Source organism: Zingiber officinale, chromosome 8A (genome assembly GCF_018446385.1).
Source record: "Zingiber officinale cultivar Zhangliang chromosome 8A, Zo_v1.1, whole genome shotgun sequence".
In the NCBI taxonomy this organism is placed as follows: Eukaryota; Viridiplantae; Streptophyta; class Magnoliopsida; order Zingiberales; family Zingiberaceae; genus Zingiber; species Zingiber officinale.
In genome coordinates, this window is record NC_056000.1 from 140,348,619 (window position 1) to 140,374,826 (window position 26,208).

General features: G+C 39.1%; 2 protein-coding genes across 4 annotated transcripts; one reads left to right on the forward strand and one right to left on the reverse strand.

The window, feature by feature from the left end:
- The first annotated feature begins 352 nt into the window (after positions 1-352).
- LOC122010433 (probable beta-1,4-xylosyltransferase IRX14) lies at positions 353-3,915 on the forward strand. 3 transcript variants are annotated; one of them, XM_042566967.1, is made up of 3 exons: positions 353-1,491; positions 1,586-2,125; positions 3,530-3,915. In XM_042566967.1, the coding sequence occupies exons 1-3, from the start codon at positions 695-697 to the stop codon at positions 3,555-3,557; spliced, it is 1,365 nt and encodes a 454-aa protein (XP_042422901.1). In that variant the 5' UTR covers positions 353-694; the 3' UTR covers positions 3,558-3,915. The 3 variants fall into 3 exon arrangements, with proteins under 3 accessions (XP_042422901.1, XP_042422899.1, XP_042422900.1); XM_042566965.1 differs by having other exon boundaries at positions 3,580-3,915; XM_042566966.1 differs by lacking the exon at positions 3,530-3,915 and adding an exon at positions 2,485-2,612.
- A 346-nt stretch (positions 3,916-4,261) lies between these two features.
- On the reverse strand, positions 4,262-8,535 carry LOC122010434 (filament-like plant protein 7). The gene is made up of 6 exons (XM_042566968.1): positions 8,360-8,535; positions 7,265-7,322; positions 6,995-7,127; positions 5,113-6,922; positions 4,972-5,032; positions 4,262-4,902 (listed from the first exon to the last, which is right to left on the reverse strand). The coding sequence occupies exons 2-6, from the start codon at positions 7,316-7,318 to the stop codon at positions 4,501-4,503; spliced, it is 2,460 nt and encodes an 819-aa protein (XP_042422902.1). The 5' UTR covers positions 7,319-7,322; positions 8,360-8,535; the 3' UTR covers positions 4,262-4,500.
- Positions 8,536-26,208: the final 17,673 nt, after the last annotated feature.

A 26,208-nucleotide genomic window follows, 5' to 3' on the forward strand; every position in this document is an offset into this window, starting at 1 on the left:
AACACAAATTTTTTTAATTTTCTCTATCCTTCTTTATACCCTAAATCAAAACGTAAAAAATTCTTTCATTTCATGAATAAAAATAATTAAAATTTACCCTTCTTATCTTTTTTTCCATAGCTCACTTTCTTCTTCTTTCCTCACCTCCTCCTAAATAGTACTTAAAAGGCCCACCGGAGTATACTCATTTTTTTTTTTCTGTTTTTTCTCCTTATTTTACACATGCATATAGTGTTGGAAATTAATTTTCTTAACAAAGTGAATAGAAAATGAATAGCCATATTAATTTTATTGACAAAATTACACAATTATTCATTGATATTATTGACCATCCACTCAAGTAAATGCAACTTCTTCCCCACACCTCCTCCCTCCCTCTCTCCTCCTACCCATAAAGAACCTTCCTTCCATCCTTTTCCTCTTCTTTCACCATCCAAATTCCCTTCTCCTTCTTCTCCATTGCCATCACATCTCAATTATCTCCCTTCCCTTGCAGCCAAAGCATCCCTCCTTCCTTCCTCCCCCGCCATCCTTCCACACTACTCCACCTCCACCACCAACCTCCTCTTCTTCCTCATCTTCGTTCTCACCAATCATCATTGTTCACCTCACTGTTCAGCTCCTTCATCAGCTTCTTCTTCTTCGATTAGACAATCGAGAAGCAGAGTCAAGAAGGAAGGAAGGAGGAGGAGATATGAAGTTATCTTTGCTTCATAACCAGGCCAACCGACGCCGGCATCAGGAATATTCCGGCGGAGTAGCTTCCCCGCCCGAAAGCGTCCTTCGCTCCCCCTCCCCTGTCTTCTGGATCCTGCTCCACGGCCTCTGCTGCGTCATCAGCCTCGTCCTCGGCTTCCGAGTCTCTCGCCTCGCCTTCTTCCTACTCTTATACTCGCCTTCCTCCACCACCACCACCACTACCGCTTCTGTTTTCAACTCCGTCTCGGCCACCGCCATGACGACGACAACCACCACCACGACGACCACCACCACAACCACCGAGATGGTTGCCCTCTCGCTCGCTTCTCCCCCGCCACCGCCGCCGCCGCCGACGCACGCGACTAGGAGCCGTGTGGGGGTGGGGCGCCACGGGATCCGCGTCCGGCAGTGGGCGCATCCGGACTCGGAGGAGACGATGCGGGCGCACTGGATCATCGAGCGCGTTCAGCGGGAGCAGCGGGCGCAGTACGGAGGCGGCGAAGCCGGCAGTACCCGGCGGCCGATCATCGTCGTCACGCCCACCTACGTCCGCACCTGCCAAATGCTCCACCTCACCGGCCTCCTCCACTCCCTCCTCCTCGTCCCCTTCCCCCTCACCTGGGTCGTCGTCGAGGCTGCTGCCCCCGCCACCGCCCGCCCCTCCAACGACACCGCCGAGTTCCTCGCCCGCTCCGGCCTCCCCTTCCTCCGCATCCCCTTTCCGGATCCCATGCCCGAAGACTCGCGCTTCCGGCGCCTCGCCGAGTCCCGCATGCGCCTGCTCGCCCTCAGGTTCGACGTTTCCTTCTTCTACCGATCAAAATCAAATCTCGGTTCGTAATTGTAACTAAAAATTGGATCTTTGTTCGAATTTTTCACGGAACAGAGTGGTGCGTGACCGGAGAATGGACGGCATCGTGGTGTTCGCCGACGACAGTAACGTGCACAGCCCGGAGCTTTTCGACGAGGCACAGAAGGTGAAGTGGATGGGCGCCGTCTCCATGGGAATCCTCATCCACACCGGCCAATCGCCGGCCGACGAGGCCTACAATAACAACGCCTCCCCTGTTCCAATCCAAGGCCCGGCTTGCAACTCCTCCGGCCACTTGGTCGGATGGCACACCTACAACCCCCTTCCCAACACCGGCGCCGCCTTCATCGGCGCCGGAAAGACCGTCTCCCCGGCGAAGATGGAGTGGGCCGGGTTCGTCCTGAACTCGAGGCTGCTATGGCAGGACGTGTCCGGCGGGAAACCCGCTTGGGTGCGGGATCTCGACGACGTGGGCAAGGACGGTGAAGACGTCGACAGCCCGCTGGCCCTTCTCGACGACGCCTCCTTCGTCGAGCCGCTCGGCAATTGCGGCAAGAAGGTGCTGCTCTGGTGGCTCCGCGCCGAGGCCCGCCATGACAGCAACTTCCCAACAGGGTAAAGCTCTCAAACCCCTTTCTTCGAATTCTCAACTCCACTAACTTTTAAGACCCTATAAAGTTTGTGGCATTGATATTACTCAACCTAAATGCAAAATTTATTTTTTAAATATAATTTATTTTAAATATAATTGATTAAATTGGACCACTTTTGTTTAAATTATAGCAACTTTGACTAATGTCACAATAATTACTTGCTAATTTTTATTGTATCAGAGCAACAACACAAAATTAAGAGTGCTTTTTATATATATATATTTTTTTTTGAAAAATGAGATGTCCACATCTATGATGATACTAAATTGTGGCATCTAATGGAAAAATGTCAACATTTAATTATTATTGTCATCTATACAGGGAAGATATTGTCAAAATTTCCTCTGACAAAGACTCCCCGAGGGACGTGACAATTTAGTGGTATAAGGGAGGAGCAGATAGTGGTGCAAGGGGGGAGCAGATCAGGGCCAACAAAAAACATGGATCAAGAGATGAATCACTTTTAATTATGGGCGGATCGTAGGTACGATCTAACTATAATTGGTTACGATCCCTCCCTGGATTTAACGTTCCCACCAAGTTATAGTTTGGGTCGGAGTGGGTAGCCGGAGGCCGTCCCCTGCTCAACGCCCGGTAACATGGACACTTGCTCACTTCCGACGGCCTCTGGCTATCCACTCCGATCCAAATTATAATCTGGTGGAGACGATGGACTCAGGAAGGGATCACAACCAATTACGATCAGATCGTGACCATGATCCGATTGTAATTGAGAGTGGATCATCCTCTGATCTATTTTTTTATGGTCCAGAAGATCTGGTCTCTGTGCAAGGGACATTTCATTTCATGATCTTATCGTCTGAGTATTGATATTGTCCGGATGGATCCATATAATGACTGTCATGGGCTTTAGCAGGGCTTAAGCTCAATTGTTCTTCATAGTACAATTGAAGAAGTACAATCATCTATATAAATTTTTTTACTTGACCTACTAAAATTCAGTCATATAATGACTGTCATGGGCTTTAGCAGGGCTTAAGCTCAATTGTTCTTCATAGTACAACTGAAGAAGTACAATCATCTATATAAATTTTTTTACTTGACCTACTAAAATTCAGTCCCTAAAGATTGTGGCAATTGGCATGTCTCATTCATACCCATTGTGGTCATGTTGTCTTCCGGCACCATCATAACTTTCTTTTCCTACTCTCCTTGCACTTGGATTCCATTACTTCTGACTATGACAGAGCAACAAGTAAAACCATGGTGGCTGTTGGTTTCATGATCATGCATTTTCAGTGCCTGTCTGTGGTATCAAAACTGAAGGTTTTAAACTGTTGAAGATGTTTACTCATCATTCTTGATTGTCAAATAAAAAGGCTTTAGTGTTTGAGTTCCAATTCAGATCTTCGATCGGGTTTTCGGAAGCTTAGGCCTTGCATCTTTTGCATTCAGATGGAGACTAAAGCCAGTTCAGGAAAAGCACACTAAGTGGATTGATGCACCAAGAAGCCAAGATTCAAGGAACAACATGCCGTCGTGGAATCGACATGTCTCACGGGATCATCAGTAGCTCAAATATCATGACTTCATGTAGTCCATGAAGTTTATATATATATACAAAGCACATTTGGGTTGGAGAAGTTTATGACATTACTTCATTTTAGAGTTTGAATGTTATAATTTGCTTCTTGTTTTTTTTTTTTTGCCTTGGAGACAAGAATTGTGGTGTCTCAACTAAGAATTCTATGGAATATTTCATTTACTGCACAAAATTTTTAACAAACTACACTTCATTTTGAACTTCAATCTTGCTAAACCAACTGACAAGAATGCGAGATAAGAATGCGTAAGGGCAAAATATGAAAGAAAAGATTAAAAAAAACATTCATATCTATTCAGAACTAGTGACTACACCTCTGTTTTTTGAATACCCACATAATTACACTTGTTTAGTAAAGATAGGACTATAAATGAATCAGACGTTTATGAACAAATTTAATGACAACACTCAACTCGAATCAATTCCCTCATTCTGGTTGCATTAGTGGATCCAACGAATTGTGTTGATCAAGCATAGTGGATGGAAGGAGGCTGATCTATTTTGAATGCCTAGCAATAACTATTGATCCATAACTAACCAAGAACACCATAGAGCTTTGTGTTTATCTTCTCCAATCTTGTCCAAATGGAAATCTTGGATCACACTCTCATTCAACTCGACATCTCTAGCCTTCAAATGGAAGATTACACCCCATCAAACATTCCACAATTTAGTCATCAATTTTACATCGAAATGTTAGCTCTTATTGACATCTACAAGAGCTCCACTTGCAACCAAAAAAAGAAAACTCAAACGGAATGACAAGGCTGTTGTTACACCTTGCTCTTTCGTCGTTGCAGTAGAAGCTTTCTCAGAAACCCACCCCTTCCTTTTTGTTTCTTCGGTGCAACCGTAAGCACTCCTTTTTCTGACTTCTCTGGTGACAAATCCATCATACTGCTTACTGAACCATAAGCTGTGGCTGCCTTTGGCACTTCAGTGCATATGATCTCCTTCGTGTTTGGAGATTCGGGTTCTGTCTGATCCTCTGCTGCTCTCATATGATCAATTAACTGAAGCCGGCGTTTCGATTTCACAGTGGCAGGACTGGATATGACCTTGTCAAATAAAGGTGCATCTCGTGGTGATGCCAATACTTTCAACTGCTTTCCCAAGTTTATGATTGTTTCCTGACAAGCAGCAAGCTTTGCCGAAGCTGCAGCTATATCGCAATCCTGCACGATCATAGAACATTATGTAGCCAGAAAGCAATTTGATAGCAGAATGCATGATAATATACTCACAGCCTCGATTCGCTTTTCCTCTTGCTGCAAGACAAGCTTCGGAGTTTCCTTTGGCAAAGCACTGGAATGAACATTTCAGAAGGCATTTTCATTACAAGATTTTGTTCAGAATAAAGCTCGAAAATGGAAAATAGTACTCACCTTTCAATCTGAAGCTGCAGGTCAAGACATGTTGCCTCTAATTCCTCACAGCAATTATTTTTCTCTTCGAGTTCAACTTCAAGGGACAAGAACTTTCCGTGTGCCTCCTTCAGTTCGGCCTTCACAACTGAAAGCTGTGTTCCAAGGTCTTCACTGATCAGTTTTTGGTTTATGATCTCGTCTTCAATATGTCCCTTGGACTCTTTTGCAGCTGCTAGTTGTAGCTGTAAATCTGAGACATTAGCTTCCAACTCCTGAAGTTGAACCATCAATGTTTCATTCTTAGCATTCGATGTTTTCAGCATCTCCTCCAAAGAGACGTTGGCCGGAGAATTTTGCTCTACAGAATCAGCTTCTCCATCCCCAGATGGCACATCTAGACCATTTCTGATTCCCTCAACCAATTCAATAAGTTTACGAACTGATTCTTCAAAGTCTGAAGGAGATAGTCGGGTACTACTTTTGCTATCGAAATAAGTTCCCTCACTAGTATAATTGAGGTCACAAAGAGCAACTCTAACATCTTCAAGAATGGCACTGAAACTTTTTTGCGAGATATGATGCTTTTCTAGGATGACCCTCAGAATATCATGAAGCCAACAGGGTTGGTTCTCAAATTGTGACCACCTGATTCGACTCTTGCTCGTCAATTCCCTGATGGGAACAATTTCCCTACCTGTTGCTTCTGATAAATCAAGTCCTGCACGACTGCTTCTAGTCGTCACACATGAATTATTATCTCCAGAAACTGTTGCAGGTTTCTCCATTTCGATAGAGCCATCCATCAAACTATACTCTGAAGTGGTTGGTTTTCCACTTTTGAAGTGTTCTAGTTCAGAAATTAAAGCCGACGCCCATGATTCGTTGCAGCTGACAGTATCATCACCGGCATCATGCTCTGAAATTGATGAAAGTGGAAGATCATATGGAACAGGGCTGCTTCCACTTGCTAGCTCCGAGCAAGCTTCTCTTTTGGATAATTCTTCGAATTGTTTCTCAACCTGTGACAGCTTTGATGCAGTTTGTGCAAACATGATTTGTGATCCCTGAAGCTCATTGTTTTTCTTGGTCAGTGATTCTTTGAGAATCTTGTTTTCATCTTGGGTGGTGCGCAGTTGATCAACAAGAGAAACAACACCCTTGCTAGATAAATCATAGCAGTCGTCTAAAATCATATCCTTCATATGGAAATCTTCATTCATGGAACTTGACCTTTTCTTTCTTGTTTCTAAAGCTTCAACCTCGATTCGCATTTTAGCTAAAGCTGTTGGCCCCGGAAGTCTCTTCCTGACCATGATACGCAATCTTTGGCACTCTGTTTCTAGCTTAGCAATCTTCTTAATGTTCTCAAGGTGTTGCCTATGAGCAGCAGTTGCCGATCGATGATTGAATTCCCTCTCTTCGTTACGAATCTCAATCTCTTTTTGAAGCATGCACAGCTTGTATCTTAGAGACGCAATGAACTTGTCAGATGAATCAAGTTTTGCCTCTTGATTCGATTTAGACTCACTTAATTCTTCGAGCATATGTTCTTTGGCCTCTATAATTCTTTTCATGTTGCCATTTTGGACAACTGACTCAGTGAGCTTCTGATTTGTATCGACTAACCTCTGCTCTAACGATCGAATCTTCTCCTGTTCTCTCGATATCTTCAAGGCAGCATTGTTGACAATGAACTGTTGATCTTCTTTAGCAACATGTAGCAGTTGCAAGCACTCTTTTACTCTTTGTTCGCCAGTTCTCTTCTGAAGTAAAGCATCATCCAGTTGTTGCTTTAAAGAAAGGGCTTCAGCTTCAGCTTTTTGCCATCCTGAAAAATCGACAAAGGTACATTTGTAAAAATATAAAAACAAATAATACATATTTAGTGTAAATGCCAAACCTGCAATTGCCTCGTCGGATACTTTTGCTTGCTTTGCCAAAAGATCATCTTTAGAATTGGACTCAACACAAACTGATGATAGTTTCTTCTTTAACTCTTCAAGGGATCTCTCTAAATCTAAAACCCTCTCTTTCTGAACAAAAACATTGTAAACCATCACAAGACCAGTAGCAATGTGCCTCCTCTTGTTTGATCGATAACCGATTAAAGTATGATATCACGGGGAACAAATAAGGGTATATAGACACTTATACAACTATTGGTGATTACCTCAATGTTCTTTAAAGAAGACTTTTTCTTCCAAAGCCATGCCTTGTTATCCATGATCCTAACAAGTTCATAAAAGCATATAGCACTGGTAAGTGAAGAGTCGATGACTGTTTGATAGCATAGCCTTGCATAGAACTCAATGAAGGCATAAGATTCATGTACTCGATCGTAAATAGTTTGAACATGATGATGAATTGAAGACCTAAAGTACACTCTAGCCATCAACGAAAGTTAAGTCTCCTATATCTTGACTCAACATTCAAGAACAAAGGTTGGAGGTGTAAACTCAAGTATTCCCATCTCTAGGGTTTTCTTCTCATGGTGAATTGTCCTACAAATGATGAATTATAGTCAACTTAGCAAGGGTTTCTTTTCACTTTGCTGTGATACTTCGCAGTATGCATCTGACTTTTACCTCTAATAACATTATGAAGTTTAGTTCCTGCTAGAGATTACATTTACAAATTACTCAAAGCAAGCTTGGATCATGCAACAATTAGCACACATGAAAACTTGTAGCAGTGAGGGATTTAATTAAGGGAAAAAAACATTCTTCTAGGAACTATCAAGACCTGCACAAACTAAGCTGCAAAAAGGTAGGAAGCTTATTTTAGGGTTCCTCATTGCTCTGAGAAGAACAAACATGGTTCATCAAATCCATCCATGGCACATTTTCACTACAAGAAACAGCCTAAACTAAGCTCGAAACAGGTAGAGGACTAATTTAGGGCTCCTCATTGCTCTCCGAAAAACCAATCATGCTTCCCAAAATCCATGCTCGTCACCTTTTCAGCATTAGAAGCAACCTAAACTTAGGGTTCCTCGTTGCTCTGAAAAACCATCCATGCTTCACAAACCCATACAAGAGACCTTTTCTAGAAGAAACAGCCTAAAGTAACCTCTAAACATGAAGGAGATCAATTTATGACTCCACATTACTGGGAAGAACCAAATAAGCTTCCCAAAATCCAAGCATGTCAACGTTATCAGTACAAGAAACAACCTAAGCAAACACTATCAAGAAGAAGATGGGAAAAAGGGAAAAGAATCAAAAATAAGACGAGCAAGACAGTAAGAGCTGATGAAAACATATACTTTGTGTTGAAAGAGAGGAAAGAGGAAGAGGTTGGTGATGAGTCTGCTGAGTTCAGTTCAAGTCAGGAGCTCCATTTTTTTCAGCATGAGAGAAGAGAGCAAAAGATGGCCGGCATCCAGTCACAGTGGCACAACTGATTGCACAGGCACAGGGAGGATGGGAAGGAAGAAGGGAAGGTATATTATAGGCCAAAAATTAAAAGGACTCCAAAATTATATAAATCGTCGAAGACATTCTTGCCCCCACAAGGTTGATAAATTAAATATTCGTAAATAAATTTAGTATTCAGCTCGATCATAATTTATTTATGTTTATTCGATCTATGTAAAATTAATTAAATAAATAAATTAAAATAATTTATTAAACTAAAAAAATAAATTTGAATATATATATATATATATATATATATATATATAATTTTCATGAAGAATATTTACGAACCATGTTCATTAATAAAAATTTTATCAATATGCTAAATAAATAAAAAATAAAATAAAATAAATAAATAAGTTTGAATTATCAAACTTAATAACAAATCAAACAAGTAAAAGTTTCAAACAATCAAACGAGATTGAATTGAGAGCTCCATAATATTTATACGAACCAAGCTCGAACCAAGCTAGCTAAGCTTGAATCAAGAGCTCAATAATATCTTAAAAAAACCAAGCTCAAACTCATAAGAATAATCATTTCAAAGGTTTAGTTTATTTTTTATGCTCGATTTGACTTGACTTGATTATCTTATCAAATAAACTTCAATATTCCAAAGCTCGACTCAACTCATTTATAGCTCTACCCACAAATAATGTTCCTGTAATAAATTACATGGTCGATTTTATAAATGTAGCATGGTCACTTAGATGACGTTTGGTTTAGAGGTCTGGGAATGAAGGAATGGAGTCATTCCCAAATTTTGTGTTTGGTTAATGGGAATGGAATCAAGATTTTAGAATGAAACTCAAAAATTTGGATATGGATGAAACTTATCTCCTCCCTTGGGTTTTGATGGAATAAGAATAAGAATTAAGTTTTGGACGAAAATACTCTTAATATAATTGTTTAATTTTTCTTTCATTTCATTCTCCTTGTTCTCTCTCATCATACTTTCTCTCTCCTCATTCCATCATCATATTTTCTCTCTCAACATACTTTTTCTTTTCTTATTCCTTCTGATCACACATTCTCTATCATTTTCTCTCTATATTATCTCTCATCACACACACTCTCTCTCTCTCTCATTATTTTCTCTCTCTTCATTCTCTCCTCATTTTTTCATCATACTTTCTCTCTCATCATTTTTTCTATCTCCTCAATCTCTCTTACCATACTCTCTCTCCATATTTTATCTCATTATACTTTCTCTCTCTTCATTCTCTCTCATCACTCTTTCTCATCATTTTTTTCTATCTCCTCAATCTCTCTTACCATACTCTCTCTCCATACTTTATCTCATTATACTTTCTCTCTCTTCATTCTCTCTCATCACTCTCTCTCCTCATTCTCTCTCATCACACATTCTCTATCATTTTCTCTCTGTATTCTCTCTCATCACACACACTCTCTCTCATTATTTTTTCTCTTCATTCTCTTATTTTTTCATCATACTTTCTCTATCATCATACTTTCTCTCTCCTCAATCTCTCTTACCATACTCTCTCCATATTTTCTTTCATCACACTTTCTCTCTCTTCATTCTCTTCCATCACACTCTCTCTCATCATTATCTCTCATCACACTTTCCCTCTTTTCATTTTTTCCCATCACACTCTCTCTCATCACATTTTCTCATCATACTTTCTCTCCTCAATCTCTCATTTTCTCTCATCATATTTTCTCTCTCTTCATTTTTCCATCACCCTTTCTCTCTCAACACACTTTTCTCTCTTCTCTTCTTAATCTCTCATATCACGCTCTCTCTCCTCATTTTCTCTCACACTTTCCCTCTCTTCATTTTTTCCCATCACACTTTCTCTCTCATTATATGTTTCTCTCACATTCAAATTTATCTTCCATCTAATCTTTTCTCTTATTTTCCTCTAAGGGTAAAAAAAGAAAATTTAAGTTCATTCTGATTGCAAATATTCAACTAACCAAACATTATTTTTTGGAATGATACCCAATATCATACCTATTCTCATTCTATAATACTATGATACTCATTCACATTCCGATTTCTAAGAGAAAATCAAACGGTACCTTAATCTCTGAAAAAGACTACTATATTAGGTAAAGTCCCTCATCAAAGATATTCCATAAAAAAAAAGTGTCCTATCAAATTTTTTTAATTTTAAATTATCACTTGTCCAATAAAATTTATCCTAAAAACTAGGATTAACATTTACAATTATAATATGTACAAGTTAATTATAGTTGTTATAATGGACACAAGCTAATAAATAGTTAGTATAACTATTTTAAAGTAATTTGATAAAGTTTAAATAGTTTGGACAAAAATAATAAAAGATATTTTGATATAATTGTATTAAGGACTATGCTAATTTGAAGCGTTTTTTTTATTTGTTATTAGATTATAATTGGACTATACTCCTTATCTTTAATCTTATATTAATGCCGTCTTAATTTTTTAGAAAAAAAAAAACAAAAAAAGTATAGTTTTGTCTGTTCGATGGGAGTGGGTGGTGACCCAAAGCTGCAGGAATTTGTTGTGAAAGCTGCTTCTGCCCGTTGATGCAGAAACCTTTTGGGTTTCGGTGCTTTTTTTCCTTTTATTTATTGTATATTTTATTTTATTTGGTTTACGGCTGGAGCCAACGTTGGACGTAGGATCTGCTGTCTCAGATGGCAGCGAACAGAGTCGCAACGGTTTTCATTGCATTGAGTTCGTGGGCCCCGCCAAGTGCCAACTTAGTATTGGACCGTTGTTTCGGCCGGGGAAAAGAGAGAGCACGTGACACGGCAGGAAAGGAGTTGCTTGTCGCGGAAAAAACGCCGGAGCGTGAGGAATGGCTTTTCATTCACTGGGCCCCGACCACAGCACGTGACAACCTGTCTCTCGCGAGGGATCCAACCCCTCCAATCAATGAATGAATAGGATATTAGAATTGATCCGGGACCAGAAGATCTCTGCCCAGCTCAGCGAGGGCAGAGATCCTCTGGTCCCGGATCCCTAGATCAGTCTTGATCCCTTACTCATTCATTGGTTGAATGAACTGGATCTCACCTGTTTAATATGTGGAGTTCAGTCTACCTACCCAATGAATAAATAGTTCTCTTCTAGTCTAGAAAATTCTGGACCATAGGATTTAGCCTCGCGAGAGGCAAGGATCCTCTAGTCCCGGATCCCTGGACTAGTCATGCTTATTCATTGGTTGGATGGGTTGGATCCCACCTGTTTAACAAGTGTGGTCCAGTCCACCCACCCAATGAATGAATAGGGTCTCTTCTAGTCCAGAAAATTCTGGACTAGAGGTTCTGATCTCGTAAGGGACAGGGATCCTCTAGTCCCGAATCCCTGGACCAGTTCTGATCTCTTGCTCATTCATTAGTTGGATGGGCTAGATCCTACCTGTTTAACGGGTGGGGTCCAGTCCACCCACCCAATGAATAAATATGACCTCTTCTAGTCCAGAAAATTCTGGATCAGAGGATGAGGCTAAATCCTCGGGCATGGATCCTCTAGTCCCGGATCCCTGGACTAGTACTGATCCCTTGCTCATTCATTGATTGGATGAACTGGCTCCCACTTGTTTAACATGTAGATCCAGCCCATCTACCTAATGAATGAATAGGATCTCTTCTAGTCCAAAAAATTCTGGATCAGAGGATCTAGCCTTCGCTGAGGTATTGCATCCATGAGTATTTAAATTTTTTTAAAAAATATTTTGTATTTAATATTATAATTTAATTTCTAAATTTTAAAATTAAAATTTAATTCCCATAACTGAAAGTTGAAAAAACAAAAAATAATCCAAATATGAATAGTAGTCTATTATATCTAATTACCTAGATATTCATACTAAATTATTTTATTATTTAATTAGATTTAAAAAATCTTTATATACGGACATGGAGCGCCGAGCATTCAATTAGAATCGAGTTAATAAAATTTATAAACAAACCAAATCATCCAAATTTACCATTAAAATTGAATAAATAATTAAATATATATAAAATCAATTAATTCTTCAAATTAATCAAATTTAATTTTTTTAAAAATCATTTATTGAATCCCTTCTATATAACCTTCAATTGTTATTTTAAAATTGAAAAATGATACATATAAGAAAAATTTTTTAGAAAATTTTTAAAGATAGATATATAAAATGATAAGACTCGTGAAATGATAGATTATCCTTAAATCTTTTCTTAAAATTTATAGCTAATACAACCGTTAACTCCCACCTATTAATTTTAATTGAATTAGGCTTTATAATCAACGTCATCGAATTGAATAAATTGAAAATTTTTTATCAGTTAATTAAGATTTTGCGGACCCATCTGCCGGACGGATCATTCGAGTTAGAAAATGGGACCCGCAGATATGGCCAATACAAAGTCGGTGTATTCCGATTGGCTGAGGAATGGAAACAAATGAGCAATTACTCACAGGAGCCCTTGATGTTTAGAAATTTGCCAAAGCGAACATCTCTTTTTCTTGATTTTGTGAAAAATATCATATTAAATTTATAGGTAGTTATTTGTGAAAAATTGATACCCAAGACAACTTTTATTGAAACATACTTGACCGAATTTGTTCGAACCATGATTGATTCTTCCATATTACTCTTTACCTCATAATTGACCCTAAAATATGATGAATGAGATGTCGTTTCTTTCGTAACATAATCATGCCATACTACTTATAATAAATCTTCATGTAGATTAATGGACCCCATCTACGATCTTTGTGGATCGAGCAAGGGCCGATGTAGGGTAGACCGTTAACTTTAATTGTAAGTACTCGATAGAAGAAAATGTGCTCCGAGAAAGGGTCATGTTGTACTTAAAAGTGACCTAATGAATTACATTAGAGTCAAGCAAGAATGAAAGTGCATTCGATACTAGTTCATACCTTTCAAACTCTATACAAGGCTAAGTAAGATGACTTAAGATATTTTTAGTGAATATGCAGTGTCTCCATATCTTGTATTCAAATTTATTTAATTCATGACGCGAACTGAGATCAACTTAAATACCATAATTTTGCATTGTGAATATGTATAGATAAGAGTCTCTCTCGTATAGACACTCATAGAGGTGCAAATCCAAAGCTTAAATTGTATTGAAATTAGTAGTGTTAGAAAATTTTGTTAGAGAAAGTAATCCGAATTAAAATTATAGATTAAATCAGGTTTATTACGAATTGAATTGAGCCGAATATGCAGAAAAATTTAAGATTCGAATTTGACTCGAAATAGATATATTCGAGTTCGAGCTCGATTCGAAGCTCGAAAAATTCAAAATATTTGGTTCGAATTCAGTTCGAATTAGGGCTCGGGTTCAAGTTCGACTCGAAATATTCGAACATGTTTGCGAACTATTCAAATTATTGCTTGAAAATAAGTTTGAAGGACTCGGAATTTATTTATTTAATATATATTTAACTTATATTAATAAATATTAAGGCTCGCAAGCGACTCGAACAATATAATTTGGGCTCGAGTTCGGCTAGAAAAAAAGTTCGAACATGTTCAAGTTCGGCTAAAATTTGATAAATTTGAATACAAATCGAATATTTTTCGAGCCGGCTCGAAAAGCTCGCGAGCCTGCTCAATTCGTTTGCAGCCCTAGTAAGAACGGAAGAGCTGCTTGGAATGACTGAATTGGTTGGAAAACTAGGTTATCTTGTATGCCAGAGTGCAGACTTCTGAGTGTAGACTCTCGATTGCAAAGTCTGAGTTGCAGACTCCCAACTCCCGATTATAGACTCTCGAGTGCAGACTTCTGAGTCTAAGTGTTGAGTCCGAATCTCGAGTCCAAATTCCCGACTCCCAAGTACATACTTCCGACTGCAGAGTCCGAGTTATAGACTAGTACCTACTCCCGGGTGCAGAGTTATGAGTGCAGATTCTTGACTCCCGAGTACAAACTCTTAAGTCTAAGTGCCAAAAAGAAGACGTCGAAGTCTGCTTTCAAGCAATTTCTTTAAAACATATTCATCTTTTTTCGGTTACACTTTGAGGTTATGATGAACGTTCATTTTCCATAATACAATGGTAGAACCAGTACACAACTAAGCACTGGTTGATTGTTGTAAATTGAGAAAGTACCCAATTGCTATCATGGACAAACCACCGAGAAAAAATGCACAGTGGAGAAAAGAGTTGGGGGAACCAAGGTGGAAAAAATCTTTGCTTTTAGGTCTCTCATTGTTCTTCGTCATAACCTCCTTATATAGTAGCTTAGACTCTTGTAGTGTTTAATGGTCGAATTAAAATCATTTACTGTCCATTAATTTGTCTTACTCAAACGTCTAGAGGTTACAAATTCTTCATTAATCATTGATTAACACATCTGTTATATTTGAGCAACAAGTAAAAATATTCAGGTGACAAAACATTAGTCCAATCGCTTGGACAAATTCTGTCCCAACCGGTCCATCATTCGACACGTGTAAATCGTGTTCGCACATAAGTCAACTTAGTACAGTGTAATCCGGGCCTTAGATTTGCACTTTCTGCGCACCCACGCGTGAGAGATAATCTCTTCTCATGCATTTGTTCACAACTACAATGCTTATGAAACAATATAAAACAACTAATATACCTTTAAGCTCCTAATATAGGATCAAAGTCTCATTTATAATGAAATCTCTTTTCTCTCCATCTTTTTTCTATTCACATGTATCTAATACTTAGTTGACTCGTACATGACTGTGACTATTTTCCTACTACAAACTTGAAACAAGCACATTAATGAACGTTTTTTCTCCACCTCTCCCCTTCGGTGTTAGTGTTCATTCAGTTCATCACGAACTAGCTAGTACTTACAAATAAACATCCATCTGAGTTTTCAAGAACTGTCGGAGAGAAAATAAATATGTTTTAAGAAAATTATGTCATACACATACCTTAGTTGTTCATTCTTTGACCATCAAACTCAGCCTCCTAAGTCGCGCAACAATTTAACCTCCCAAGTACTTTGACCTGGATAGCTCCTCGAGTTGTCCACTGCTCAGCTTGTCATTCTTCAGCTTAGCTGTCAATTACTTTAATCCGGTCGAGTGTCTCAGGTTCTCCTACTCGGCATTGTCTCGCAAGTTGCTTGACTTAACTCTATCTCCTAAGTTACCCTTCGACCTTTCAAGACATCCAACAGCTCGGTCTCCTAAATTAATTAGCCTATAGCTTAGCCGTTGAGTATTCTGACCCGACCAAGTGTCCCAAACAATCGTTACTCGAATTAATGTCCTGAGCCCTCCTAATTTAGATATGTGTCCGAAGCTCTTCAACTCAACTATCTCTCAACTCTTAACCCTAAAGGCGTAGCATAGATGATTGACGTGTGACATATCTGACGCAATAGTTAGAGATCGATTTTAAGGAACTGACGATATGAAATTTATCCCACCATACACTTAATATTTATGTACCTATATTTACTTTCTTTTATATCTAAGAGGATCATTGAGATAGTGGATTGATCTTCTATTTTTTTTTCTAAGCAACTCCTAATTCTGAGATGTCCAAAATTTCCTAAGTTAATAAATAAAAAAAAGGAATTTAGAACTCAAATCATTACTGAACAATTAGTAAATTAAATAATTATCAACAACAATAATTTGAGCATTTCAAAATAAAAAAACTCCATAACGTTTTTAGAATTGTCATTGGATATGGAACCTGATATTTTGATAATAAAATGATATCTTCCCTATGTAGCATAGCGCTGGATGTCTAAATATCGTGGTAAAAAAGTGAATATGTTGGTCTTCAGTGTTTCCGTCAATTCGTTTCAGGGTCAATACTAAGGGTGACAATTCGATTTGGGTTCGAGTTGGCAGATTGGTGGGTTGGAAAATGATAACCTGAACCCGACCTGATTATGAATTCGGGTCAAACTATTCAATCTGAACCTGATCTGTTTATTTTCACTTGACCCGAACCCGACCCGTTTGACCCGTTTAACCCGTTTGACCCATTTGACCCGTTTGACCCGAACATGACCTGAATTCAATAAAAAAAATTTGTATATTAAAGTAAAAATTAAAAATAACATTTATCTACGTAAATTAAAAATCCATATCATAAATGATAAATTATAGAAACATTGCTATCAATAGCAAATCTCTATGTTTAGGATTTTTAACTTTTTTAAATTTATAATTTTAGTTTAAATTTATAATTATAAACGGGTTCGCAGGTTATAATTGGGTCATTTCAGGTTGACCCGAACCTGACCTGTTTATTAATTGGGTCAATTGAGTCGACCCGATTTCGACCCGAACCCGAAACTACCCAACCCTAATCTGATTTTTTCGTGTTCGGTTCGGGTCGTGTTTTCGTGTCAGGTCAAAAATTGTCACCCCTAGTCAATACAGAAAAGGTAAATCATGGACGACTATCAACTTTTGGAATAGTGACTAACACATAAAGAAAATATTTATCTTGATTTTACCGAGATTCGAACTTCAAATCTCATGCGCTAAATGTCTAAACATGATGTTATTATTTGAATTTATAATAATTATAATAAAGTGAAATCAAAGGCGATGAAAACGATAAATATAACATGAATTCATCGTCATCTTGATGTCACGGACAATCTAAAAGAGAAAAAACGATGAGAAACAGCATACTTGGATCTTCTATGAGAGTTAAAGCCACAACGATCGTATTTCTCTTCCATATGGGATGAAAGGAGAATCGTACGTGATAATATGTAGCATCTGGTTGAGCCCTTGTTATTAAAATTAAACTTCTGTCTCTATGAGGTTCAATTAGCTAAAGGATGCAGCCAGGGGCAGATCCAGCACAAGGGGAGGGATATCGGCGGTCCCCCCCCCGGCGATGGAACCCCTAATATTATAGAGGATATCACCCCCTGTTCTGCGTAAAAATCATCCCTCTATACTTGAATTACTGGATCCACCACTGGATGCAGCTTTAGTACAATAGAATAAAATAGGAGGTCAATTCTCAATAAGCATGTATTTTCAGAAAAAAAATTTCTCTCATCCTCTAACCATTTAGCGGTTTCTATAAACTGACTTCGTACTTTACATTTCTTCATATAATTTTAGGATGAACAGTAAAAAATATTTAAGATAAATATAATTATCTCAAAATTCAATTTCCTTATCAATAGACCAATAATAACATAAAAACCAATTAACTAATTTTTACATAATAACAAAAAAAAACAAGTTAACTAATTTTTACATATATAAAATCCACATCCAATATTAGCTCAATGATGTGGTAGTAAGGAGAAGCCCGTCTGGCACAGGTCAACGGTTACGATGGAGGTCAAAGTTAAAACGGTCAACATGTCTCAACCGTGTCGCCCGAGCAAGAGGGGAATGCACAGGCTGATCAGAGGAACTGATGTCCAGTCGGCTGTTCGGAGGAAATAGCGCCTGGTCTGCCCGATTGGCAGGAGAGCAGGCCGAGCGGGCCATCCGTCCGGTTCAGGGTATGCCACTAACAGTGAATAATGAAATGATATAATAAAAGAGGAAAAGACTGAGATATTTAATAAGAGGAAGAAAAAACAAAGGATAACACTCCAACTATCATTGAATGTGAAAAAACCAAGATAAAGATGTCTTCTGTCAGTAATTAATATCATTAAATATGGGAAGATGGAAGGTCACTAAGAAAGGTATAAAAGAATATGCTAGGTATGAAGAAAGGAAAGATTCATCTCTGTCCCTATTATTTTTGATTCCTCTCCTTCTGTTTCTAACTTGAGCGTTTGAGGGCCAACACCAGGGACCCCTTCCCTGGTTTGGTTTGTTTTGCAGATAGGAGCGAGGTCTTCATCCAGTCAGTGGAACTACCACATCCCCGGCTTTCTAGCTTCACGCTTTTGGACAGGATCATTTTAGTGCTGTCTGTGAGAACTTCACCTGCATCCGAACGAGAAGATGAAAGACGCTGGACGATTCACAAAAGTAATGTTGACACAAGAGGATCTCGACGTCCTAATACAGGCTTGAGTGACGAAGATATTGGAGCAACGACAATAAACAGGCACTGACCGAGTGCCAAGCGCAGGAGCCTATAGCCTCTGCGGCAGGTTGCCCGGCTAAGTGAGGGGACTGAACAGAACAACTTTCCATTAGGGAGCCGAACAAGAAGCCGATCGGCACCTATGGGGAAGCCCCTCATGCGTCGATCCCTTTACATTGAGTGTTGTTTTGGACCCCGACAGAAGAGAGGGTCCGAGCAGACAGAGATCGGGGATCTTTTTCAGATGAGGCACCCGCTCGAGACATAAGGAAAAGGAAGACACCCAGAGAGGATGATTCGCCCGAGCGGGTCAATCCACAGTTTTCATAAGGGATTCTAAATGACCCTCTACCAAAGCATTACACCTCACTAACGATCGGAGAATATAATGGAGTGACCGACCTTGACGACCACTTGGCCAAGTTTGATAACGCGGTCACACTTCACCAGTACACAGATGGGGTGAAATGTCAAGTCTTCCTCACCATGCTATCTAGATCGACACAACGTTGGTTCAAACGGTTGTCGAGCGGCTCGATCCATAGCTTCAAAGACTTCCGAGCGGCCTTCCTGCATCACTTCGCTAGCCGTCACTGTCACCAGAAGATGAGAGTGAATCTATTCTCGCTGAAGCTGGGTCCTCGAGAGGCATTAAGAGCCTATATTCAGCGCTTCAATTAGGTGGCGATGGACATACCGAGAGTCTCCTCGGATGTGTTGGTGAATGCCTTCACCCAAGGGCTCACCGAAGGAGAATTCTTCCGATCGCTCATTCAGAGGCTCCCAAGGGACTTTGGCCACCTACAAAAGAAGGCCAACGAATACATCAATGTGGAAGAAGCCCAAGTGGCAAGGAAGAAGGAGATGCATGCCGAGCCCGCAGGAATATCTGAACGGCGGTAGCTGAGCAGCCATCAACCTCCCAAGAGTCCTCGATCAGGAGCCCCACCACACGAGCCCAGGACACATGCCATGCAGCATGTGGTGATCACTTGTCCAAAGGCTGCAAAAGGAAAGGTGTGGACGCCGATGTTCTACTCCTTCCACCAGTCAGGGATGCACAACACCCAAGACTACTATTATTAGGAAATTATTATTATAAGTAAATAGGTATTAGGGAATAATTATTATTAGAAAATAGTTATTTGTTTCATAGTTATTAGAGAATAATTATTATTAGGGAATACTTATTGTTTTCCTAATTTATGCATTTTCCTATTTTCACTTTTAATGGTATTTATATATACCATATGCTATCATTAATAATATGTGTGAATTCTATCGTCAATATGGTATCAAAGCTTTAAGTTTAAGAGCAACCTTTTTTCTTTCTTTCTTTCTTTTCTCCACAATACCTACCAGCCGCCTTCTACAATGGCTACCGCCGACGACATCAACCGTCGGCTATCTCTCACAAATACTCCTGATTCTCCTGCCTCTCTTATGGTTCTCAACGTCAATGCTCAGGCACCGTTGAAACTTACCACCTTCAATTATTCTGTCTGGCGTTTGCAGTTCACCTCTCTTCTATTCAGATATGACTTACTGGATTTTGTTGATGGCTCACGTCCTTGCCCCCTGTGCAAATAACGCCTACATATGTCATGCTCCCTTAGGCAAATCCTGATCATATTCTCTGGCTCTGCCAGGATTAACTTCTTCTCAAAGCTATTATAGGTTTGATTTCTCCTACTCTTGTGCAATTTATTTCTTCATCAACTTCATCTAGAGACGCATGGTAGACGCTGGAAAGAACCTACGCCGCTCCCTCACGTGGCAGGATTATGACTCATCATTAAAATCTTACCAGCCCTCAACAGGGTAATATGTCTATCACTGATTATATGCAGGACATCAAAAGAAATATTGACACTCTTGCGCTTATGAATGTCAAAGTTGACTTTTATGAGCTCTCTATTCGTGTCCTGAATGGTCTTCGCCAAGATTACTGCAATATCTCACATGCTCTGCAAGTTCGTGACATCCCTATTACCTTTGATGAGCTATTTGAGTAGCTCCTCATCTATGAAGCCCAGTTAAAAGTCTCAACACCATCTCCATCTTTGATGCCAATGACTGCTCTTCTGGCTCCAGCAGGAAATTCTCGTAATCGATATTCAAACTATCGTGGTGGTCGCCAGCAGGTTCCGCCTATATCCCATCAGTCATACATGTCTACTCCTGGGCTATCTGTGCATCCTCCTGCACATCCAGCTGTGTCTAGTCCCAATCGTTATCTTGGGCGCTGTCATATTTGTGGTGTCCAAGGTCACTCTGCCCCCAGTGCAGTCATTTGACTGCCTCGATGCTTGCTCTGCTTCCGCCGGCTCCTCCGCGTGCTCCGTGTCCCACATATAGTGCGTCGTTTGCTCACACTGCCATTCATTATACACCTTCGTTTGATTCTCAGGAATGGGTTGTTGACTCTGGCGCCTCTCATCATGTCACCACTGATCTCACTACTCTCTTGTTGCATGAGCCTTACTCTGGGAATGATAGCGTCGCCATTGGTGATGGTCCTAGACTACCTATTACACACATTGGTTCTTTCTCTTTCTCTACTCCATCTTTCCCTTTAATTTTCTCCAAGGTTTTATTTGTGCTGTCTATGTCAAAAAATTTGATTTCTGTCACAACACTTTGTGCTATTAATCCTGTTACATTTTTTTTTCTTTGATTCCTATTTTCAGGTGTTGGATCATCGTACGGGAGCGACACTAGTCAACAGAGTCCATAGAGATGGTGTCTATTACTGACCAAAATTTAAGTCTATGTTATTATCGCTTTCTGAATTTTCTATGTTTGTCTCATCATCTATTTATTTATGGCATAGTCGTTTAGGTCATCCATCATTAGATGTTTTGCAACATTTTTTTTTATCCTTGGGTCTTTCGTTTCCTGTGAATAATTTGTCTAATTTTTCATGCACTGTTGGTTGCTACTCGGAAAACCTAGAGGTTTCATTGTACAAAAATTTTGTAAAAAGGTCTGAACCTTTTCCTAGCTACCATGTGTTCTTTTAAATTAAATTTTAGATCGCCTGCGGAACTTAACACGTTTGATCCAAAACTTAATCTATTTGTTCTTTTAGGTTTTGACTTGGATCTCCTGCGGAACTTAACACGTTTGATCCAAATCACCTAAGTTATTAATTCCATTAAATATTAATTTCCAAAATTGGTTTCCAGTACTGACGTGGCGAGGCACATGGCCTTCTTGGATATGGGAGCAACCACCACCGACTAGACAAAACCTTTTAAGGAAAGCTAATATTTAATTTCCTAAAATAACTTTAGGTCAACCGAAAAGAACAATCAAATCACAAGGAAAAGAAAAACAAAAGAACACTATATCGAAAACAAATTCGAAACACTAGAATCGTATGCCTCTTGTATTTAGTATTATTTCCAAAAATAACTAGTATGATGCGGAAAGGAAAAATACTAGTTATACCTTTTAGAAAGACCTCTTGATCTTCTACCGTATTCTTCTTCTAACCCCGGACGTTGTGTGGGCAACGATCTTCCGAGATGAGAAACCACCAAAGCACCTTCTCCTTTCTTCAAATTTCGGCCAAGCACAAAGCTTCCAAAAGATGAAGATCTTTTCCACCAACCAAGCTCCAAGGGATGTAGGCTTTCTCTCCTTCCTCCTCAAGCTAGATCCGGCCACCAATTAAAACTCCATGAGCATGAAGAGGTTCGGCCACAAAGAGAAGAAGAAGAGAAGAAGGAAGGGCCGGCCACACCACCAAGGAAAAGAGGAAGAAAGTTATCTCTAAAAATTAAAATCTCTTTTAATCTACAAATAAGGAAAGATATCAAATCTTTTCTTAATCTTTTGTAGAAACTTATAAAAGAGAATATTTAATTTTAAACTCTCTTTTAAATCATGAACAGATTAAAAAGGAAAGTTTTCTTAAAATTTAAAATCCTCCTTTAATCAACAAATATGGAATGATTTCAAATTTTAAACTCTCTTTTAAACATGTAGATGATTTACAAATAAGGAAAGTTTTTACCAAAAAATTAAAACCATCCTTTTAAACTACAAATAAGGAAAGAGATTAATCTCTTCTCTTAATCTTTTGTAGAAAGCTATAAAAGAAAATTTTTAATTTTTTAAACTCTCTTTTAAAATCATGATATCCACATAAGAAATAATTTTAATAAAAAACCTTAATATTCTAGTGGCCGGCCACCTAAACTTGGGACCCAAGCTTTGGTCGGCCACCTACATAACTCATCCACTTGATCTTGGCCGGCCTTAGCTTGGGTTCCAAGCTAGCTTGGCCGGCCCCATTGGATGGGTAAGAAGGTGGGTATGCGGTGGGTATAAATCTCTATATACTAGAGGCTACGATAGGGACCAAGAGGAGAAATTGGTTTTGGTCTCCCGATGAAATTAAGCATCCCGTGTTCGCCCCGAATACACAACTTAATTTCATCAATAATAATTCATTCCACTAAAGAACTATTATTGAACTACCGCACCAATCCCAAATTACTTTTTGGGCTCCTTCTTATTATGAGTGTGTTAGTCTCCCTGTGTTTAAGATAACAAATGTCCACTAATTAAGTAAGTTACTGACAACTCACTTAATTAATATCTAGCTCCAAAAGTAGTACCACTCAACTTCATCGTCATGTCGGACTAAGTCCACCTGCAGGGTTTAACATGACAATCCTTATGAGCTCCTATTGGGGACATTCTCAACCTAGATCACTAGGACACAGTTTCCTTCTATAATCAACAACACACACTATAAGTGATATCATTTCCCAACTTATCAGGCTTATTGATTTATCGAACTAAATCTCACCCATTGATAAATTAAAGAAATAAATATCAAATATATGTGCTTGTTATTATATTAGGATTAAGAGCACACACTTCCATAATAACTGAGGTCTTTGTTCCTTCATAAAGTCAGTATAAAAGGAACGACCTCAAATGTTCCTACTCAATACACTCTAAGTGTACTAGTGTAATTATATAGATAAGATAAACTAATACCTAATTACACTACGACCTTCCAATGGTTTGTTCCTTTCCATCTTGGTCGTGAGCTACTGTTTATAATTTATAAGGAACCGATAACATAATCTTCTGTGTGTGACACCACACACCATTTTATCTACAATATAAATTAATTGAGCAACTACATTTATCATAAATGTAGACATTTGACCAATGTGATTCTTATTTCTAGATAAATGTGATTCATTATACACCTTCGTCTGATTCTCGGGAATGGGTTGTTGACTCTGGCGCCTCTCATCATGTCACCATTGATCTCACTACTCTCTTGTTGCATGAGCCTTACTCTGGGAATGATAGCGTCGCCATTGGTGATGGTCCTAGACTACCTATTACACACATTGGTTCTTTCTCTTTCTCTACTCCATCTTTCCCTTTAATTTTCTCCAAGGTTTTATTTGTGCTGTCTATGTCAAAAAATTTGATTTCTGTCGCAACACTTTGTGCTATTAATCCTGTTACATTTTTTTTCTTTGATTCCTATTTTCAGATGTTGGATCATCGTACAGGAGCGACACTAGTCAACAGAGTCCATAGAGATGGTGTCTATTACTGGCCAAAATTTAAGTCTATGTTATTATCGCTTTCTGAATTTTCTATGTTTGTCTCATCATCTATTTATTTATGGCATAGTCGTTTAGGTCATCCATCATTAGATGTTTTGCAACATTTTTTTTTATCCTTGGGTCTTTTGTTTCCTGTGAATAATTTGTCTAATTTTTCATGCACTTCGTGCAATATTAATAAGAGTCATAAATTGCCTTTTTATAAATCTAGTATTTCGTCTTATACTCCTTTGGATATTATATTTTCTGATGTTTGGGCATCTCCTATATCATCATTTGATGGACTCAAATATTATGTTATCTTTGTTGATCATTTTACAAAGTATATATGATTTTATCCTTTACGCAATAAATCAGATGTATACTTTACCTTTATTGCATTCAAAACTCTTGTTGAAAATTGGTTCTCGATGACTATAAAAATACTATTCACTGATAATGAAGGTGAATTCTTAACCCTTCGCTCCTTTCTTACTACTCATGGTATTAGTTATCTTACCACTTCTCAACACACTCCTGAACACAATGGATACTCTGAACATCGTCATCGTCATATAGTTGAAACAGGTCTCACTTAGTTGCACAAAGCATCTATTCCACTCACTTTCTGGCCTTATTCTTTTACTGCGGCAGTCTATTTGATTAATCGCATGCCTAAAGTCGGTCTCTCCCATATGTCCTCTTTTGAAAAATTGTTCACCACTCTTCCTGATCTTTCTAAGCTTCGAGTTTTCGGGTGTCTATGCTTTCGTGGTTGCACCTCTACTCTCACCACAAGCTTGATCCCAAGTCAACCTCTTGTGTCTTCCTTGGCTATTCTCTCACCCAGAGTGTCTTCCTGTGCTATGATGTAGCTCTCAAAAGAGTCTTTGTATCTCGTCATGTTAAGTTTGTGGAACATGTTTTTCCATTTGCCATCACATTCTCCTTAGATTCCACAATAATAGACATTGACTCTGAGCTCCTACTGCACCAGTTCTCTCGTGGGACCTTCCAACACCGATGTTGCAACCTGCCACTAACTATAGCTGTCCACAAGTGACTTCTTCACCGCTATCATCATCGCCGCCATCATCTCCGCCATCATCACCTCTTGTTGTTGGGTCGTCCACGCTGCCTGGTGGCAACCGACCCTCTAGCCCACCGACTCTTTCTCCCTCTCTCGCTTCTCTAAACTAGCATCCCATGCAAACTCGCTCCAAAAATGTTATCTACAAACCCAATCCAAAGTATCTTCTTCATACTAGTCTTCCACAACCTTGTGAACCCTCCTCTGTCACGCGGGCGCTCAAAGATCTGAATTGGGTACAGGTCATGCATGAAGAGTATGATGCTCTTCTCCGTAATCAGACTTGGACTCTTGTCCCACCTTCGCCAGACCAAAATCTTATGGGTAATAAGTGGGTGTTTCGCATTAAGCGTAATTCTGATGACTCAATTGATCGGTATAAGGCTCACCTTGTTGCCAAGGGTTTTCATCAACGCCCTGGTGTTGACTTTCATGATACATTCAACCCTGTTATTAATCCAGTAACAATACGCATTGTTCTTAGTTTGGCTGTGAATCAGAGGTAGTGTTTTCGCCAACTTAATGTAAACAATGCATTTCTTAATGGTCATCTTGCAGATGAGGTTTATATGGCGTAATCTTCGGGTATGCGTAGTGCTGAGTTTCCAGATTATGTGTATTGTTTGCATAAGGCGCTTTATGGTCTGAAGCAGGCTCCGCGCGCCTGGTATTTTGAGCTTTGCGCTTTCTTGGTCTCTCTTGGCTTTATCGCATCCCGAGCTGACACCTCCTTATTTGTTTATTCTCGAGATGATACTGTTATCTATTTCCTTGTATATGTTGATGATCTAATCATTGCAGAGAGTGATGCTTCTTATGTTGACGTCATAATATGTAAACTTCATGCAAAATTTATGATTAAGGATCTTGGTGCTCTTTCCCTCTTCTGTGGTATTGAAGTTCGCCCAACCTCAAATGGTCTTCTCTTGTCTCAGCAAAAGTATGTCACTGATCTTCTCTCCAAACACAACATGCTTGATTCCAAGCCGGTCTCCACTCCAATTGCTGCTGGCTTTCGTCTTACTTTGCATGATGAGTCT

Excerpts from the sequence above, each read along its gene's own strand:
- LOC122010434 (XM_042566968.1), bottom strand. The coding sequence starts at position 7,318 with ATGGATAACAAGGCATGGCTTTGGAAGAAAAAGTCTTCTTTAAAGAAC. Across the intron at positions 6,923-6,994 it reads ATCCGACGAGGCAATTGCAG|GATGGCAAAAAGCTGAAGCT; the intron begins GTTTGGCATTTA and ends TCGATTTTTCAG. Across the intron at positions 5,033-5,112 it reads CTGCAGCTTCAGATTGAAAG|TGCTTTGCCAAAGGAAACTC; the intron begins GTGAGTACTATT and ends TGTTCATTCCAG.
- LOC122010433 (XM_042566965.1), top strand. The coding sequence starts at position 695 with ATGAAGTTATCTTTGCTTCATAACCAGGCCAACCGACGCCGGCATCAG. Across the intron at positions 1,492-1,585 it reads ATGCGCCTGCTCGCCCTCAG|AGTGGTGCGTGACCGGAGAA; the intron begins GTTCGACGTTTC and ends TTCACGGAACAG. Across the intron at positions 2,126-3,579 it reads GACAGCAACTTCCCAACAGG|ATGGAGACTAAAGCCAGTTC; the intron begins GTAAAGCTCTCA and ends TTTTGCATTCAG.